At 40.1% G+C, this 16934-nt stretch overlaps 1 protein-coding gene across 2 annotated transcripts in view; it reads left to right on the top strand.

The window, feature by feature from the left end:
• Positions 1–15475, top strand: part of LIMA1 (LIM domain and actin binding 1) — a 92025-nt gene extending 76550 nt beyond the window's left edge. The window contains exons 8-11 of one of the 2 annotated variants that reach the window (XM_005892022.3): positions 2098–2155; positions 3713–3822; positions 10920–11053; positions 13132–15475. In XM_005892022.3, the coding sequence (XP_005892084.1) occupies positions 2098–2155; positions 3713–3822; positions 10920–11053; positions 13132–14140 (1311 nt within the window). In that variant the 3' untranslated portion in view covers positions 14141–15475. Of the gene's footprint in view, positions 1–2097; positions 2156–3709; positions 3823–10919; positions 11054–13131 lie in introns of both variants that reach the window. The other variant, XM_005892021.3, reaches the window with a different exon arrangement.
• Positions 15476–16934: the final 1459 nt, after the last annotated feature.

Here is a 16934-nt window from a genome sequence, read left to right as displayed (position 1 = left end):
TAGAACAGGAAAAAATTTAGGAGTTTTTATTTTATAAAATTGAATCACTTTATTTTATAAAACCATATCTCAAATATATTTTGAAATAATCAGACAAAATACTTTTCGTAATCATAAAATAATCAAATTACAAAACGTCCTTACAACAGTGAGCTGAGGCACTATTTCCATGTCTCATGTAATGTTTCTAGTGAGTTCTCGCATCAGTTTGCCTGATTTTCCCATTTTTTAAGTGTGAGATTATGTCTTACAAAAAGTTTTCTTACATACTCTAAAAAAAGACATTTAAGAAATGAAATCCTGCATTGAAATCCTCCCATCTGGTCTTGGAGCATAACTTGAAAAATAATCATCTGGATAATCGTACTTGAGTTGTCCCTATTTCTATTTTCATGTTTCTTTCTTAATTGTCTTGTTGATTTGCAGCTGGAACTCTGAGCTGAACTAGAGGATCAGAACATTTTAATTACAGTCTAAAAGGGCATCAATGCAACTGAATCACAAGTTGGGGAGTAGCTGGGGAATAGAAGAAATAAAGATAGTACATAGCCTTCAAGCATATACTGTAGGTTCATGAACCCTTGGATGCCTTAAAATTTGTAAAATTTTTCAGAGCCTCAGCTATCCTTTTGGCTGGCTGCCTAGCTTTTGTTAACCAACACCTAAGAGCTGTTTGAACTTTGGTTTGTTACAAAGGGACATTAATGCCAGGGTGAAGTTGCCTGAAATAGAGAATTTTGTCAAGGTATTGGTCTTCCCTTTCTCCTTTTGTGAATGAATTTGTACTTTTCTTTAATGAAATGTTTGAGCAAAACCTCACATGCTGTCTCCTGGCTGTTCCTGTAGTGAAGTTATCTAGTTGGGTATGTGCAGTGATGTCATAATTGTGATTAAGCTTACCCTGCAGCTTCAAGGTGTCCAAATTGGAGGTGAGAAAAGGACATCTTGGGATGGATGCCCCTACTAATTAAGCAAGAATTGAAGAGCTTTTTGTGGCCATGCACTACTTTCAGAAAATTTATTTCATATCATTAAATGAAATAACACATTTAAAGTAGTCATTCCAATACCTGGAACACAGTAAACATTTCATCAGTGTTAACTATTATTATACTGGTTTGTTTTATACCATGTCAGAACTCCTATAATGAAAAGAGAATAAAGGGGAAAAAACTGACCATGCTGAAATTCACGTGCAGTCAGCTAACAACTTAATCTCCATTGTAAATTTATTCAGTACATTAGACATCCTGATATAAACACTCAGCATCACCCATAAAATCCCTGGCATCTGAATGAAAGAATATTCCATGAAGAGTGCATGTTGGATCATTTGATGACCCTTCATGATTTTGAATGTGGAGGAAGATATACTGAAGGACTAGGGGACAGGAGAAGGGACGAGTGAGCTGGTAGAAAGCTCTTTTATTTAAATTTGATGGCTAATGGGAAAAGTAATCACCCACACCTAAGATCTGCCATCTTGTTAAACACTACCATTTTAAGACTGGAATTAAACAAGGGAAACTAACCTTGAAGATAATACCAAAGGGTCGTTATAGATAAATTTGTTTAATAGTTATCAGAAGGTCTTCTGTACTAGCAAGCTTTCTTCAGCAGAATGTTTGGTTGGGAAATAAGGAGTTAGGAAAATGAAAGAATAATAGTTCCTGTATGTAAAGACTTTATCTTGCCTTGGAGTGAGTTACAGTTATAGGAGTTGTGGTTTTTGGTGAGGAGCTTTGCCCTCCCTGATAGAAGGTTTTGTTTCGCACCCTACTTTCCCTCTTTTTTTTTTTTTTTTTTTTTGAGAGTAGAAAGATATATTTAGAAGTTCTTTTATAAAGGAAGATAATGCACACTTTTGGCAGTTGCTTGCAGTCTGTTATTCACGTAACTCTGTAATTGAGAGGCATGTTAATATCCTCGTAAAAGACATTTTGCTGCCTCTTGTTTAAATGCTCAGCTGTTCTGGGGCCCGTTATTTCCCCCCAGGCAGCCGGTGACTGACTGGAGTCAGCAGGTTTTTATGGCATTAACAGCAGTTTGCTCTGTTATTTTTAATGTGATTCTTAATCCCCCCGCCTTTTTTTGTAGGTTTCTGCATCTGAGAATAGCCTGGCAGCCCATTCCACCCTTGCTGAAGATGATTCCCGTAAGTGTTCGTTCTTAGGTCTGGAGGGTGAGGGTCTTGTTCTCTTGCCCCTGTTTGGTTGCGGGGCGGGGGTGGGAGGTGGGGTGGGGTGGCGGCTTGTCCCCAGTTCTGTCAGCTCTGAGAATATGTAACATATTAAATCCAGTAATGCAGCTGATTAGATCTTTCACTTGGTTTTAAGGACTGGTGACTGGGTACCTTTCACACATCCCATGGCAAAGAAACATGTTAAATTCAATGAAATATGATTAACTTGTGGCAAACTGAATATTTTTTATGCTTCTCTCACTGAACTTACCCTGTCTTTTGTATCAAACCTTTTCAGGGTTAATGCTGTAAAAACCATAATTTTGAAGTTTCATTTTAGTAGAAGTTTGGCCAAAAAGGACTTTATTCATTTACAGGGGATAAGAATTGGTATTTGAGTAACCTTTTAAAAATACCCTTTTCTTATTATATCTATATAAATATGTACTATAATTCGCCCTCTGGCTAAATCTTTCCTGTTGGTGCTGAATTTGATCACCTTTTCATCCTACTTTGAAATCATTTTGAGCCTCTTTTCCCAAAGACATAAATCTTTGTTTTTTAATTAACTGTGTCCACTTTTGATTCCGATGTTCACTGTATTAGTTTTTTAATATATATAGATTTCTAGCTTTTCCTCAGGTTAATAACTCACTAAACATTGAAAACTCAGCGAAAAGCAGAAGTATTTGCTAAACAGATCTCTAGTAAACCCTGCCTTAAAATTTCAGAAAAACTCTTGCTGCTTGAATCCAAGAACATTCCATTTGCAATCATTTTGCTTGGACTAGAAATTTTTCTGAGTTTTGACTAGGTTTGAAAACATTTTTTTGAAAAGTAAGCCTTAATCTTTCAATACTTTGTTGACATAACTCTAGATTTTAGGGAATTCTTTTATGGTTCCTTAGTAACTGCGTGAATGACTTCTCTGTGCCTCTTCTGAGTTTTCCACACAATGAATATACTGGCAGGAAATTAACTTATGTAAGTGACATGTCAATGACTATGAAAAAAATTTTATGGAGCCTTTTCCCATAATCTTCATCCATGGATATTTGCTGTAGGACTGACCAAGAAGATGGTATCAAATTATATACACACATATACATGAGCATGTGTTTTGAAATTTCTGCCCACACATTCCCCCATTTTCCCAAATTCAGTTGGAACACCCCAGAAGGAGTTATTGAGAGTGCTAACTGCCAAAAAGCCATCAAAGCCTACAAGCAGCCTTTAAAAATGACAAATGCTACAGGGCAGAAGTTTCCTTCTGTAGGGTGGTTTGGGTTCAGCTGCGTGTGGCAAAGGATGAGAAACCCTCTGCGTTGACACCCCAATTTATGAGAGAATCTAACAGCATAGCTTTTAGTATTAGAATATTCTTCAATGGAAAAGCAGTGTTTTTTGTTTTTCCTGATGTTGAAAGGACCTGTCGATAGTGGAGGTGCCTAAACTTGGCTTTGGGGAAGAACCTTTTCTGATACTTCTCTTGAGATACCATGAAATGTCTTCCTTCTGTAACTCAAGCAGGTAACTCCCAGGTCAAGAGTGAGGTCCAGCAGCCTGTGCATCCCAAGCCATTAAGTCCAGATGCCAGAGCCTCCAGCCTTTCTGAAAGTTCTCCTCCCAAAGCAGTGAAGGTATGATGGTGATTTCTCTTGGAGCCTGTAGACACTGGTTTACTAGTAAAGCTCATTGCACCTTTTATCATTGTGTTCGTTATAACCTGTTGTGGCTTTCCTGGGGACAAAAATGCCAAATAAGAGCACACTTGAACCAGTCACTTTTCTTGAAAATCTTGCCACGTTTTCTTAGGCATTTGAGCCAGGCATGATGGGGCTCATTAATATTTCTCTGTCTGGAATCTGGAAAGCTCCTGAAAGAAAACCCAAAGTGAAAGAAAATAACCCGATTTATTTTCTTGTTAAGTCCAAATTCTTAAATCTATGAATGAGTAAAAACCTATAAAATGAGCAATACAAAAAATCTGTTAAATTAAAATCAGCCCATTGGATGGGAATGTACAATGTTAGCTTAAAGATAGTGGCTCCCTGGTCTGAAGAACTTAACCATAACATGATTGGTAGTCAGTGCATTTAAAGAAAGAATGTGTACATTTCAGCAGGGTTTGGCCAGTCCATTTGCTCTACAAATGGGCATTCAAGTAACATTTACACTTGGTTATAATACTAGATATTAAGGAATATGTAAAATGTTTGTACCCTAGGAAAATTTTACTAGGCTACTCAATCTATGGTCTCCTTTTATTCACTAATTTTTAAAAGCAGTCTTTTCCCTTTCTATGAACAAGTAAATATTCCCATAAAAATAAACAAAGGTAAAAAAATATATATCCAGCCTCTCTTTTAGGCTGTTCACCTGACTTGTTTTTATTGAATGCTTTGCTAATGCCATGCTGATTTACCACTTGGATTAATAACCAAACATACCTATACTTCTTTAGCGTCTTCCTCCTGTGGTGGTCTCTTAAGTAGCCAAGGTTTGTTTCAAAGGCTTTAACATTTAAGAGAAACTCAGTGGGTAGAATTAGTTTCAAGGTGATTTGTACTGCCTCAACTTCTGCACGCATCTGCCATGTTTCTGTCTCTCAACTGTGGGCATGATTGGTCTCTTGATGAAAGTTCTAGTGCACAGAAAGGATGAAGAGAGGAAGACAGAGGTGTGGGTTTGAAACAAAGGGAGGTAAGGATAATCCAGGATTTAAAGGTTAGATTGAAAAAGAGGGTGGGGTGGGGGTGGGGGAAGATGGTAAACATAAGATTTTAAAGGAAGCAGAGACATGAGCAAAGTAAGATTTATTGAAAGGAACAAGAAATGAAGAAAGTAACAAGAGAAAGCAAGTGAACTAGGAAGAAAGAACTGAGCTGCATGACGGGATCTGCATGTCCTTAGCGTGACCCTATCTTCTGGCCTCAAAGCTCTGCTCATGCTGCCATCAGCACTTTTCTTTTCCAGTATCTGGAGTCCAACAAAGTAGCAAATGCCACAGGGTTAATTTCCTCTCCAGCAGCAATCCTGCCCAGATGTGAGTCCTTGGGTTGTGGTTCTGGACCAAGAACAGCAAAGCTGACTTGGCCATGGATTCCGTGTGCCTGAGGGACTAGGGGGATTCTGTAGCTGATCTAAGAACTAAAATCTGTTCTCGAGTGTGTCTGAATTCTCAATCCAGTCTTGCTTCCCTCCCTCAGCTACAAGACCAGACCTCCTGGTCCTGGGTTGGACCTTTGAGACCCCTCCTTATTCATACTCCAGGATCTGAGCTGATGAGCCATGTGCAAAGAGATGCACCTCACTAAGGTCTTCCTGGCACACCAGAGAGAGGAGACGGAGATAAAGCTCCCTCTGTACCACGCCTGCCTCTTTGGCTCTGGGCACTCAGCACTAGAATAAGTTTGCACCAGACATACACCTCAGGTTTTGACTGGAGTAAACTGGCCTGACCGCCTGTGTTTGCTTAAATGGTTATGGTGTACACAGAGCTCGGGGTTGTACCCAATCACATCTCCACTTTTATTTAAGGACTACTTTTTTTCTCTTCCTCAGAGTTTCCCTTTACATTCTGCAGGCAAGTATGTAGATACTTTAGCATTTCCAGGAAAACCTGCTGACATAACTGGTCTCGTGGCTGTAGACCATGCAACAGAGAAGTTTCTTCTCCACTGGGAAATTACATACAGCTAAGAATAAATGTGTTCACTCAGAATAGATTTTGGGTCCCCCACATCCTGGAAAACATGCTGCCTAGTAGTGCCTGTTATTGAAAATAGGACATCTAAGGCAAAGACTCAATCCATTTCAAATTTTAGCTTAATAAGGTAAAATAAAACAAAACAAAAAAACCCCACAGATGATATTAGTCTTTTAAAGTAAGGATTTTGTCTATTTTTGAACACTGGCCAGACAGTTCAGTTGATGAGACTTGGCAGTAAAGAAGTTTAAATAGCAGGTTCCCTTCAAAAAATAGGTGTTCTGGGTCTAGAGCTCAGTAGACCCTGTGAGAAGGATCAGACCTTTCAACTCAAGAGACCCAGAGGCCTCTTAAGCTTTATGTTCTCCCACTGAAAAGTTATTCCCTAAATGTTCCTGGAGGGAGGATAAGGAAGGAGATGTGACTGGCCCTAGGAACATCTACTGGTCTGGGATAGCCCCGCCCCAGGACCCGAGGCTTGTCCTGCTGTTGGATGTGGAAAGAAAGCACAGCAGCCTGAGTGAGAGGCTGTACCCTTTGTACCTGTCCCTTCCTTCATGGAGGTTTTATGCTGTTTTGCAAATCTTTCAGAATTATGCTAGCAGGGCATCTAGATTCTTTTCTGACTACCTACATCGTTACTGCTTTCTCAGAGCACTAATGTTTCCTCTACATGTAGAGTAACCTATGTAAGGTGTGAGTATCTCCAAAATGTTTTCACAAAGAATTTCATGGAGAGCGAGCAGAAGGGTTAAAGCCAGAGCCAGCCCAGACATTTACTGTATGGTGGGGGTTTCAGTTTAGTTACCCAGGTATTTTACACAAATTGGAAGGAGGAAATGAAAGGCTTTTTATAGTGTTCTATCTGAGGCATGGAGGACTGACATTAGTACAGAATTTTCTTCTGATTTCACTATGTCTAAAGGCTAGTTAGCTTTACCACATATGGCCAGCTGCTGCCCATACACAGACATATACCCCAACTGGGGCCTTCATCGAACTAAAAAATATATGTAAGACAAGAGAGCAAAATAATGTAGATTAAGTCATAAAAATTTATTGGAAAAAATGCTTTAAGTAGATGCTGATCAACAGAAGGCCTATAACATCCCTCAGATGGGAAAGACATGACGGTGTTTAGGGACATCAATTATTTATATGTTACCTCATTCACTCCTGACTATCCCTGAGATATTATCTACATATTTTAATTTGAAACAAAGTGAAGACTTGTTCATTCAAAATGCAGTGGTGAAATCATTTTCAATTGGGTTAGCATCTGCTCTCTTCCCCAAAGGATTTCCTTTAGTTATGGAAATTTATTCCAGGACAATTTAGAAAATACTCTCTCGATCTGTTAGTCAAGAATTCTGAGTTTTAATTTTAATTCTGTTATTATTGACTGTGCAAGCTTTGATAAGGCACCTGATATCGTGGTGCTTTAGTGTGAAAAATGGTGAGGGAGGGAAGATGACAAAGCATCTTATGAACTGCAAAAAATATGAAGATTAAAAAATGTCTAACATTCTATTACTGGCAGTGTTTCAAATGTGGCTGTGCCAAGTTCGAGCATGCCATGAAGGCATGGGCAGGATGTATGCCAGGCCTACCATAATGGTAGAGATTTTTGGGCACTGACTATGCTTCCTGTTGTCTGAATAGACATGGGGGCAATTGCAGAAAAGTGGCTGAGAGCCCAGGACAGAGGAAATAAAGGGAAGGCACAGCCGCAGCCACTCTGACTTGGCATATTGCCATGTTGGGCTCCTCTTGTCTTTATAATACTTTAGGGGCTCTTGGGCAGCTGCCGCATAAACCTTAAATAATATTGAAAAGGGTGTATGTGAAAAAGGGATAAGAATAATGGGAATCTGGTAGGTCTGGCTAGTTAGAAGCTTGTGGTTAGTCAGATGTTTGAGCTAGCAATTTATTGATTTGATGTTAAGGAGAGGAATGCCTTTTCACTTGTGAGTGAAGGCTCTAATCAAGAGAGAGCAAATGTGAGTCAGGTGTGGGAGGTAGGAAGACAGTGAAGAATTGTTCATGAAACACTCCTTGTGTGGGTGAAGGCTTGGAAAACTCTCTCTCCTGAGCTGGTACTCTGATCTAACCTCAGGTGGATATGAGTGAGCTGATATTACCACGATTAGCAGCATTACTTGGTAAAGAAAGAAAACGTGGTCTTATTCTTGGATCTGAGTCTGTATCTGAGCTTCAGTTCAGCTGCAGTAAAAAGCACTCCAGGGCACACCGAATGCTTTGTATTCACTGAAGGTTCCTGTTTGTCTCTTCCAGCTTCTGCTTCCTGCTCCTGGTACCTAATTTCTGCTCCTGCCTTCCACTTTCCTCCTAATGTGAGCTCAACTTACAGCTTTCTATTCTGGGCTGCACCCTTCTACTGTATGTTTTTCCATGTGTGTGTGTAAAACAGACGTGTGCTCTGTAGGCCTCCAATCCCCTTTAGCAGAATAATACCCATTTCCTCTTCTGCCATGGGAAAGTTCTGTCTCCTGCTCTGCCTTTACCAACCAGAATGAACACGTATTCTCCTAAGTGTTAAAAATACAGCATTCATCCTAGAGCTGAAAAAGATTTTCACTGATAAGTAAATACATTGGGCCTATTACTTTTACATTGTCTGAATTGTGATTTGTACAGGCTTTAATTGTATTATTATACCCAAATTTTATTCTGTCTTTTAATATTTCCTGCTTGCTAGGCAAGGACCTAGTCCTTTTAGAGAAACCTAATTAAATTATGCAAGGACATCTCCACTTAGGTCCTGTCTAGTTAGAATTGTCGATATAAGAAAAAACAATTTGGGAATTTCCTAGCAGTCCAGTGGTTAGGACACTAAGTTCTCTCTGCTGAAGACCTGCATTCAATCCCTGTCTGGGAACCAAAATCCCACAAACCATGCAGCACAGCCAAAAAAAAAGGAAAGAAATAAAGAAAAACCAATTCTACATCAAGATCCTACCATATAGCACTGGGAAATATGCTCAATATCCTGTAGTAAACCATAATGGAAAAAAAAATGAAAAGAATATACATATATAACTGAATCACTAAGCTGTATACCAGAAACTAACAAAGCATTGTAAATCAACTATACTTCAATAAAATTTAAAAAAAGAAGAAGGAAACATTTCTGAACTCCAAATAGTGCCCTAATATCTGCCAACAGCATTCAATACAGTAACATTTGATCATATTTAAATTCCTCAGTTTGGTAAACTGAGTTGTAGCTATGGTCTTTAAGTTTTTCTTTTTGATTGGAACCCTAGGAATGGAGAGCCTGCTGTTAACACTCAGCACACCCCCCCTCATTTTTAAATCCTTTGGTGCTATTTGGGAGTTTACCACCAATTTTATTAAACTCCCTTTTATGGATCTTAACCTTTACTCCTCTGCCCATTTTCTGCTCTCATTTCCTGTCGAAATCTGCTTGGCAACCATTCCTATTTTTGCTTTACCTCTTTGTGAATCATGTGGCAAGTGAGCCAGCAGTCTGAATTTTTTTATGGGTCTATTTTCAGACTTTTTAAATTAAAATTCTATCTTAAGCTGTTTTATTTTAGGCTTACTTTAACCATTCAGGCCTTGAGCTTTGGGACTAAGTTGTATTATTTGCCACCATCCTGGTCCTGGTGGCAAAGGGGCCACCAACCTGCCTGAGAGAGCTTCCAGACCACCTTAACCAAATTGCTCCTACCTTTATTATTAATAGTTGAGGTGTTTCTACTGGGACAAGTCAAGGATCACACAAAGCTAGAGACTTCTTACCCCCAGCCCTAGTGGCCATGCAACTACTTCTTATCGTGTAAGACTTACAGTTTTGGAACTCTAGTGTTCATCAGCGCTAGAATACACTACACAGTTTGTGTGTGTTCAGTCTCTCACTAGGGTCCGACTCTTTGCGACCGCGTGGACTGTAGCCCACTAGGCTCCTCTGTCCATGGGATTTCCCAGGCAAGAATTCTATAGTGGGTTGCCACTTCCTTCTCCAGGGGATCTTCCCAACCTAGGGATCGAGCCCGCATCTCCTTCGTTGGCAAGTGGATTCTTTCCTACTGAGCCACCTGGGAAGCCCTTATGTAGTTTAGGATTAAGTTTACCAGCAGCAGCTGTGCTTACCCTGCCCGTATTCCACACTACACACACACAGTTCATGAGTTCCCTATTATGACTCCTCCCACCCTGCCCCAGTACATTAGTTTTATTCTCCTTTTGGTTTTTTAAAAAGATTATGGAACCTATAGTTTTATTGGGCTGCGCTTTTTTCTGTTGTTCTAACAAAATAGTTTGTGTCTCTTTTAAAATGTTCCATTTTATGTGTCCATTTTGCTTTATTTAAAAATATGTCTAGTGGATCGAGTAAGTCAAGATTATAAGCAGAAGGGACTGAGAGTTGCTTTATCCAAGTATCTTTTCCAAATATATACAAAAACGAAATGTCTATGTGTATATAACTGAGTTTGCTATATGGCAGAGATTGGCACAACATTGTAAATAAAGTACACTTTTTTTAAGTAAATAAATTTTTAAAAACCAGTGCCTTTTCCTACTTCCCAAAGCCAAATGCTCTTTCTCTCCTTGAAAGTTAACCCCTTCAGAAACTGTTCTTTAACAAGTCTGTCCTGCTTCTATTTAGCACTTAAACAATTGTCTTTCTTCTGTGTGTGATGACATTTTCTCCTAATTTCCTGTCTGCAGAACCATCTTGTGTGCACTCATGTGTGTGTGGTGGTTGGTCTAAGCCTTGCTCTGCAATCCGGCCCTAGATCCACTCATCCTCAGTGGCTGCTGCACTTAGAGCAGCCAGACAGTCTGGGTAAGGAATTCCAGAGAGCCTAAGGCTTTAAAGAGTCAACTGATAGAACTATAGCAGGCTTAGTGTTCCTCTGAGAATTGACAGACCAGGTAAGGGAGCCCACAGATAACAAAGTAAATCCCGGGGCCCACCTCAGCAGAGTACTAACTTCTCGCTGCCTTAGCTAGCTGAAGTTGTCCTTTACCTTTTCCTAGAAGTTTCAGGCACCCGCAAGAGAGACCTGCGTGGAATGTCAGAAAACAGTCTACTCGATGGAGCGTCTCTTGGCCAACCAGCAGGTGTTTCACATCAGCTGCTTCCGTTGTTCCTATTGCAACAGCAAGCTTAGGTAAGCCAGACCAAACTAGCCATCTCTGGAGGTGTGGTTGGACCTCCAGAGGGAGTCTTTGGTTTTTAGAACACTTGGAATACTAAAGTCTGTGGTGCTAATAGTATCTGCTGTTATAGAAGAGCTCAGAGAGCTGTCATAGTAGCTGTTCATATGATTATCACTGATCTAAAGACTGCTGCTGCTGCTACTGCTAAGTCACTTCAGTCGTGTCCGACTCTGTGCGACGCCATAGACGGCAGCCCACCAGGCTCCCCCATCCCTGGGATTCTCCAGGCAAGAATTCTGGAGTGGGGTGCCATTGCCTACTCCGAAAGACAGACTACAGACTGGTAAAGTTGGAAGATGAACATTTTAGGATTTCAGCTTCTCACCTACTTAGTACAGTTGAGAACCATGGATGCTTTGGCATGTGTTTAGAGATGTCATGTTTTTGAGGGACATATCCCAGAAAATTGACTATGTTCTAGAGATTTACAATCATCGCTTTTTCTTTAATAAAGTTGGGAGGGTGATTAAAAAAAATTGTGTGTGCTGTTGAGGATCTTTGAAGAAAGTGAAAAGTACCCTTTAATTACAAGCATTTTATTATAGTAAATGATAATGGTGTTTAGAACTTCTTGGTACATTGACATTAATTTACACGTTAGGACTAAAGCTTTAATAATGCAGGTTGCTGGTGACCTAATTTAGCAGAATGTTTTCCCTTGGTATCAAGAATCATACAGTTAAGAAATCTCAGGAGGATACTTGTTGAAGCCCTTCAGGTTATCCCAAGTACTGTATAAATGGCAAAAACAGCAAACACAGTAGATCCTGAAGAACCTGTATTTTTCTGTATATTGCTTCGTTTTCTGAGAAAAGAATGATGTATCATTTCTTCTTAGTGACTCAAAGTATGGATATAAATGTGGCAAATTGTGGAAATATTCCATATGACCTCATTTTATTCATATTGGAGGAGGAAGTAACCAGGATGTCATTTCTTCCAGCCTTCCTTCCAGAGCAGGCATCCCTTCCACCATCCTGCTGAAAGATGTCCTGGCACCTGTGTGGCACTTCTGGGTGGGTTAATACCCCACTTCAGCTAGTTCTGGTGTTAGTGCTAGCTCGACAACTTTCCCTTCTGTTGAGCCAAAATGTGCGTCTGTAACTTCCACTCAGTGGTTCTTTTTCCGCCCACTGTATTTTTTTCTCCAGAGCACATTCTTCTAAGTTTTTGAACTTTTATGTTTCTCCTGTGGAAATGCTGTTGTTTTTCTACCCCTCCTATAAAATGTGTTACCCTTTGAGAGACACCAGATGTCGTAAAGGCCTGTCCAGCACTGACGTTAGGGTAGACCAACTTCTGGCTGTTGCTTGCGGTTCTCCTGTTAACCGTAGCTTTCTTTTATTCAGTCACTGGCATCTACTGAGTGCCAGCCATTGGCAGAGCATTATACCCATTCCTGCTTTTAAATTCTAACACAAATGGGAAGCTAGGAGGAAAATGATTGAACTTTTTACAAAGGAATATCATTAAAAATAGTTACATGTTATAAATACTTAGGAAATAGAATGATCAGAGTTAGGTGGAATTACCTAGGGAAGACTTCTTGGAAGTAATTTTTTTTAACAGTTTTGACAGAGGGAAGTGAAATCACTTGAAAATGGGAGCATGCACCAAGTGGAAGAATGTCTTTTGAAGTTTCAGGCCTAGAAATGAGTATTTTTTAATAAGGATAATACAAACCAACATGTTTAAAAGGGGGTGGAGCATCCTCGGTGACTGATGATGTGCTTTTTTAAAAAATTTATTTATTTGGCTGCACTGGGTCTTAGTTGCAGTGCATGAGGTCTTTAGTTATGAGATTTTGTTCCCTGACCAGGGATCGAACCTGAGCCCCCTGCCTTGGAGGGCAGAGTCTTAGCCATGGGACCACCAGGGAAGTCCCTGAAGTGCTTTTAAAGATATTTTTCTCACTTTGCATCTTCTGGAAATACTGGAGTTGCCAGGTTTCAGGCTACTGGTATAAATAAAAGTATACAGATTTGTTAACTTTATGCTCTTTTTTTTTTTTTTTTTTTTTAAACAACAGTCTAGGAACTTATGCCTCTTTACATGGGAGAATCTATTGCAAGCCTCACTTCAATCAACTCTTTAAATCTAAAGGTAACTATGATGAAGGCTTTGGACACAGACCACACAAGGATCTGTGGGCAAGCAAAAATGAAAATGAAGAGACATTGGAGAGACCAGTCCAGCTTCCAAGTGCAGCGGAGACCCTTCAGAGCCCAGGGGTAGAAAATGCCCCCATTGAGAAAGTGGGTGTGCTAACTGCGAGTATGGAAGCCAAGGCCTCCTGCCCGCTGGAGAAGGAAGACAAGCCAGCTGAAACCAAGAAGCTGAGGATCGCCTGGCCACCCCCCACTGAGCTTGGCAGTTCAGGAAGTGCCTTGGAAGAAGGGATCAAAGTATTGAAGCCTAAGTGGCCTCCTGAGGATGATATTAGCAAGCCTGAAGCTCCTGAGGATGTAGACCTGGATCTGAAGAAGCTAAGACGATCTTCTTCTCTGAAGGAGAGAAGCCGCCCATTCACCGTAGCAGCTTCATTTCGAACCTCTTCAGTCAAGAGCCCAAAAGCTTTAAACCCACCTATCAGGAAGGGCTGGAGCATGTCAGAGCAAAGCGAGGAGTATGGAGGAGGTGTAGCAGCAGAAAGGAAACACATGGAAAATGCCAACGCCTCTGAGAAGAATGAGAGTGTGGGGAAAACCACCTGGCCCAACAAGGGATCTAAAGGAGGGGAGGCTGGGCGGAGAAGCAGGGAGAGTCCTAGTTTTGGAATGGGGAGTGAAAATCTTATAGAGAATGGTGCAAACTTAGATGAAAGTGATAAAAACCTTCTCAAAAAGCAGTCTCCACTAGAACCCAAGGCAAAAACCTGGTCTAGCTATACAGACAACCCCTCCACTAAAGAATTCACTACTCAAACTCAGAAATCCCAGGATGTGGGATTCTGGGAGGAAGAGGTAGTCGAAGAGCTGTCTGTCGAAGAACAGATAAAGAGAAATCGGTACTATGATGAGGATGAAGATGAAGAATAACAAATTGCAATGATGTTGGGCCTTACATTTATGTGTCATTGAGCCACTGCCCTTATCAAAGTGATACACATAAACAGCTGTCTTAGCATGAACTGAAATTTACGTGGAAGTAACTTTGGAAGAGAGTTCCTGCTTCAAAAAAAAAAAAAAATCCCATACTGCAGCTTAAGTGAACCAACTCTAAATGCTAGAGATAACATCACTTAAATCCTCTATTTTAGCAATGATGATATACACAACTGCTTTAAGGTCTTTTGGGGGTGGGAGTGTGTATGGCGGAGTAGGGGGTGGGGGGATACTCCAACTGATAAGGTCCAGATTTCACTGTATTCCCGAAAGACAATATGAAAATGGAGATGATTAGTAGTGCACTGTTCCACTAAAACTTCAATTATGGAATAAGCAGAAGGGATTTAGGGGCCTAAACATTATAACTGAATGCACTTTAGTATAAAGGGCACAGTTTGCATATTTTTACATGAATACCAATTTATTGTTTAGTATTCCTCTGCTAAGAGATTAAATATTTAGTCTTTTTTTTTAAAAAAAATTAGGTTAATTTTCTTACACTGATGTATATGGGGATTTATCGCTTACTCTGATACATATGGGGGTTTATTGCATCCTGCTTTCTAGACCACGTCCTGAACTAGAGTATTGAGATACAGCACAACCATCTTTTCAGAGTACCTTTTGAGCACCCTTGGTGCTTGGAGGAATTCACTGTGTCCCAAATAAGCTATGGTATTTGCCAATGAGTATGACCACACCCCAAATGATTGCTTTCTTCTCTCGTGGTCTCTGTGCTTCTCATAATTTACTGAAAGCTGCAATATTTTTACAAGATCTTTTATATTTGCCATGTTGCATATTAGAGCAAAGTGATGAGTTTAAAGGAGGAATAACAGAAAAAAGAAAAGATGCCTTAAACCACTTGAGCTCAGACCCCCCAACCCCTGTAATTCTACTTCTGATATCCCCTTTCTGGGACATTAGTTTTTTAATACTTATAAGTTCTGAAATGTATAGATTTTTATGGCAGACAGTATTCCTAGGGTGCAATTAAACCAATTATAGGCCTTTTTTGAGAGATGATTTTCTAGTATAAATGTTTTGGAACAATATAAACTTGAGTACATTTTTTTGTACATAATTGATATTCCAAATTGTATTTTGGGGGGAGAGAGGTGTTTTAAGCTATAGGCTTTACTTTATACTGCATTTTTGGAGATTTAGCTCTGATATTTTTTAGAGATGTAAAAATATTCTGCTTTCTTACAGTCTTGCTTACTCTGAAACATTTTTATTCAATAAAGCTTTTAACTGACATTTGAACTTTCAGTGTTCCTTTTCCATTATTATTTTACATTGTTACTGTCTCTCAGGACCTACTTTTGCCTTAGCAGTTTGGGTAGAAAAGGCAAATGGGTCTGATGGGTTTCGAGAGAAGTACTATGTATACCTCTCACCACTAGGTGGTGGTGTTGAGCTGGTCTTAGGCTTTCATTCTCCTAGAAGACAAATTTTTCTTCAAAATGGAAAGCAGTTTGGCAACAAAATTATTGTGTGCGTTCAAAACGAGATGCTTGTTTTACCAATTCAAGATGCAGTGATGGTTTTCATTAATTAGTTAATTATTGTTCAGTTGCTAAGTAATGTCCGACTTCCAACCTCATGAATTGTAGCAGGCCAGGCTCCTCTGTCCTCCAGTATTTCCCAGAGTTTGCTCAAATTCTTGTCTACTGAGTCAGTGATGTTATCTAACCATCTTCTCCTCTGCCATCCCCTTCTCCTGTCCTCAATCTTTCCCAGAATCAGGGTCTTTTCCAATGTTTCAGCTCTTTCTATCAGGTGGCCAAAGTATTAGAGCTTTAGCATCAGTCTTTCCAATGAATATTTAGTTGAGTTCCTTTAGGATCGACTGGTTCGATCTCCTTCCAGTCTCAAGAGTCTTCTCCAGCAGCACAATTCGAAAGCATCAATTCTTCAGTGCTCAGCCTTCTTTAATGGTCCAACTCTCACATGTGTACATAATTACTGGAAAAACCATAACTGTAACTATATGGACCTTTGTCGGCAAAATATCTCTGCTTTTTAATACACTGTCTAGGTTTGTCATAGCTTTCCTTCCAAAGAGCAGTTGTCTTTTAATTTCATGGCTGCAGTCACCATCCACAGTGATTTTGGAGCCCAAGGAAAGAAAATCTGTCACTGCTTCCACTTTTTCCCTTTCTGCTGCTAAGTCACTTGAGTCGTGTCCGACTCTGTGTGACCCCATTGACGGCAGCCCACCAGGCTCCCCCATCCCTGGGATTCTCCAGGCAAGAACACTGGAATGGGTTGCCATTTCCTTCTCCAGTGCATGAAAAGTGAAAGTGAAGTCGCTCAGTCGTGTCCGACTCTTGGCGACCCCACGGACTGCAGCCTACCAGGCTCCTCCATCCATGGGATTTTCCATGGGACTGGATGCCATGATCTTAGTTTTTTGAATGTTAGGTTTCAAGCCAGGTTTTTCACTCTCCTCTTTCACCCTCATCAAGAAGGTCTTTAGTTCCTCTTCACTTTCTGCTATTAGAGTCGTATTATATGCATATCTGAGGTTGTTGCCATTTCCCCTGGCAAATTTGATTCCACCTTGTGATTCATCCAACCCAACATTTCTCATGATGTACTCTGCATTTAAGTAAATAAGCAGGCTGACAATATACATCCCTGTCATACTCCTTTCCCAATTTTGAACCAATTATTCCACATCCATTTCTAACTGTTGCCTCTTGACCTGCATACGGGTTTC

This window comes from Bos mutus, chromosome 5, assembly GCF_027580195.1.
Source record: "Bos mutus isolate GX-2022 chromosome 5, NWIPB_WYAK_1.1, whole genome shotgun sequence".
NCBI classification, from domain to species: domain Eukaryota; kingdom Metazoa; phylum Chordata; class Mammalia; order Artiodactyla; family Bovidae; genus Bos; species Bos mutus.
This window is presented reverse-complemented; position numbering and strand designations above follow the sequence as displayed.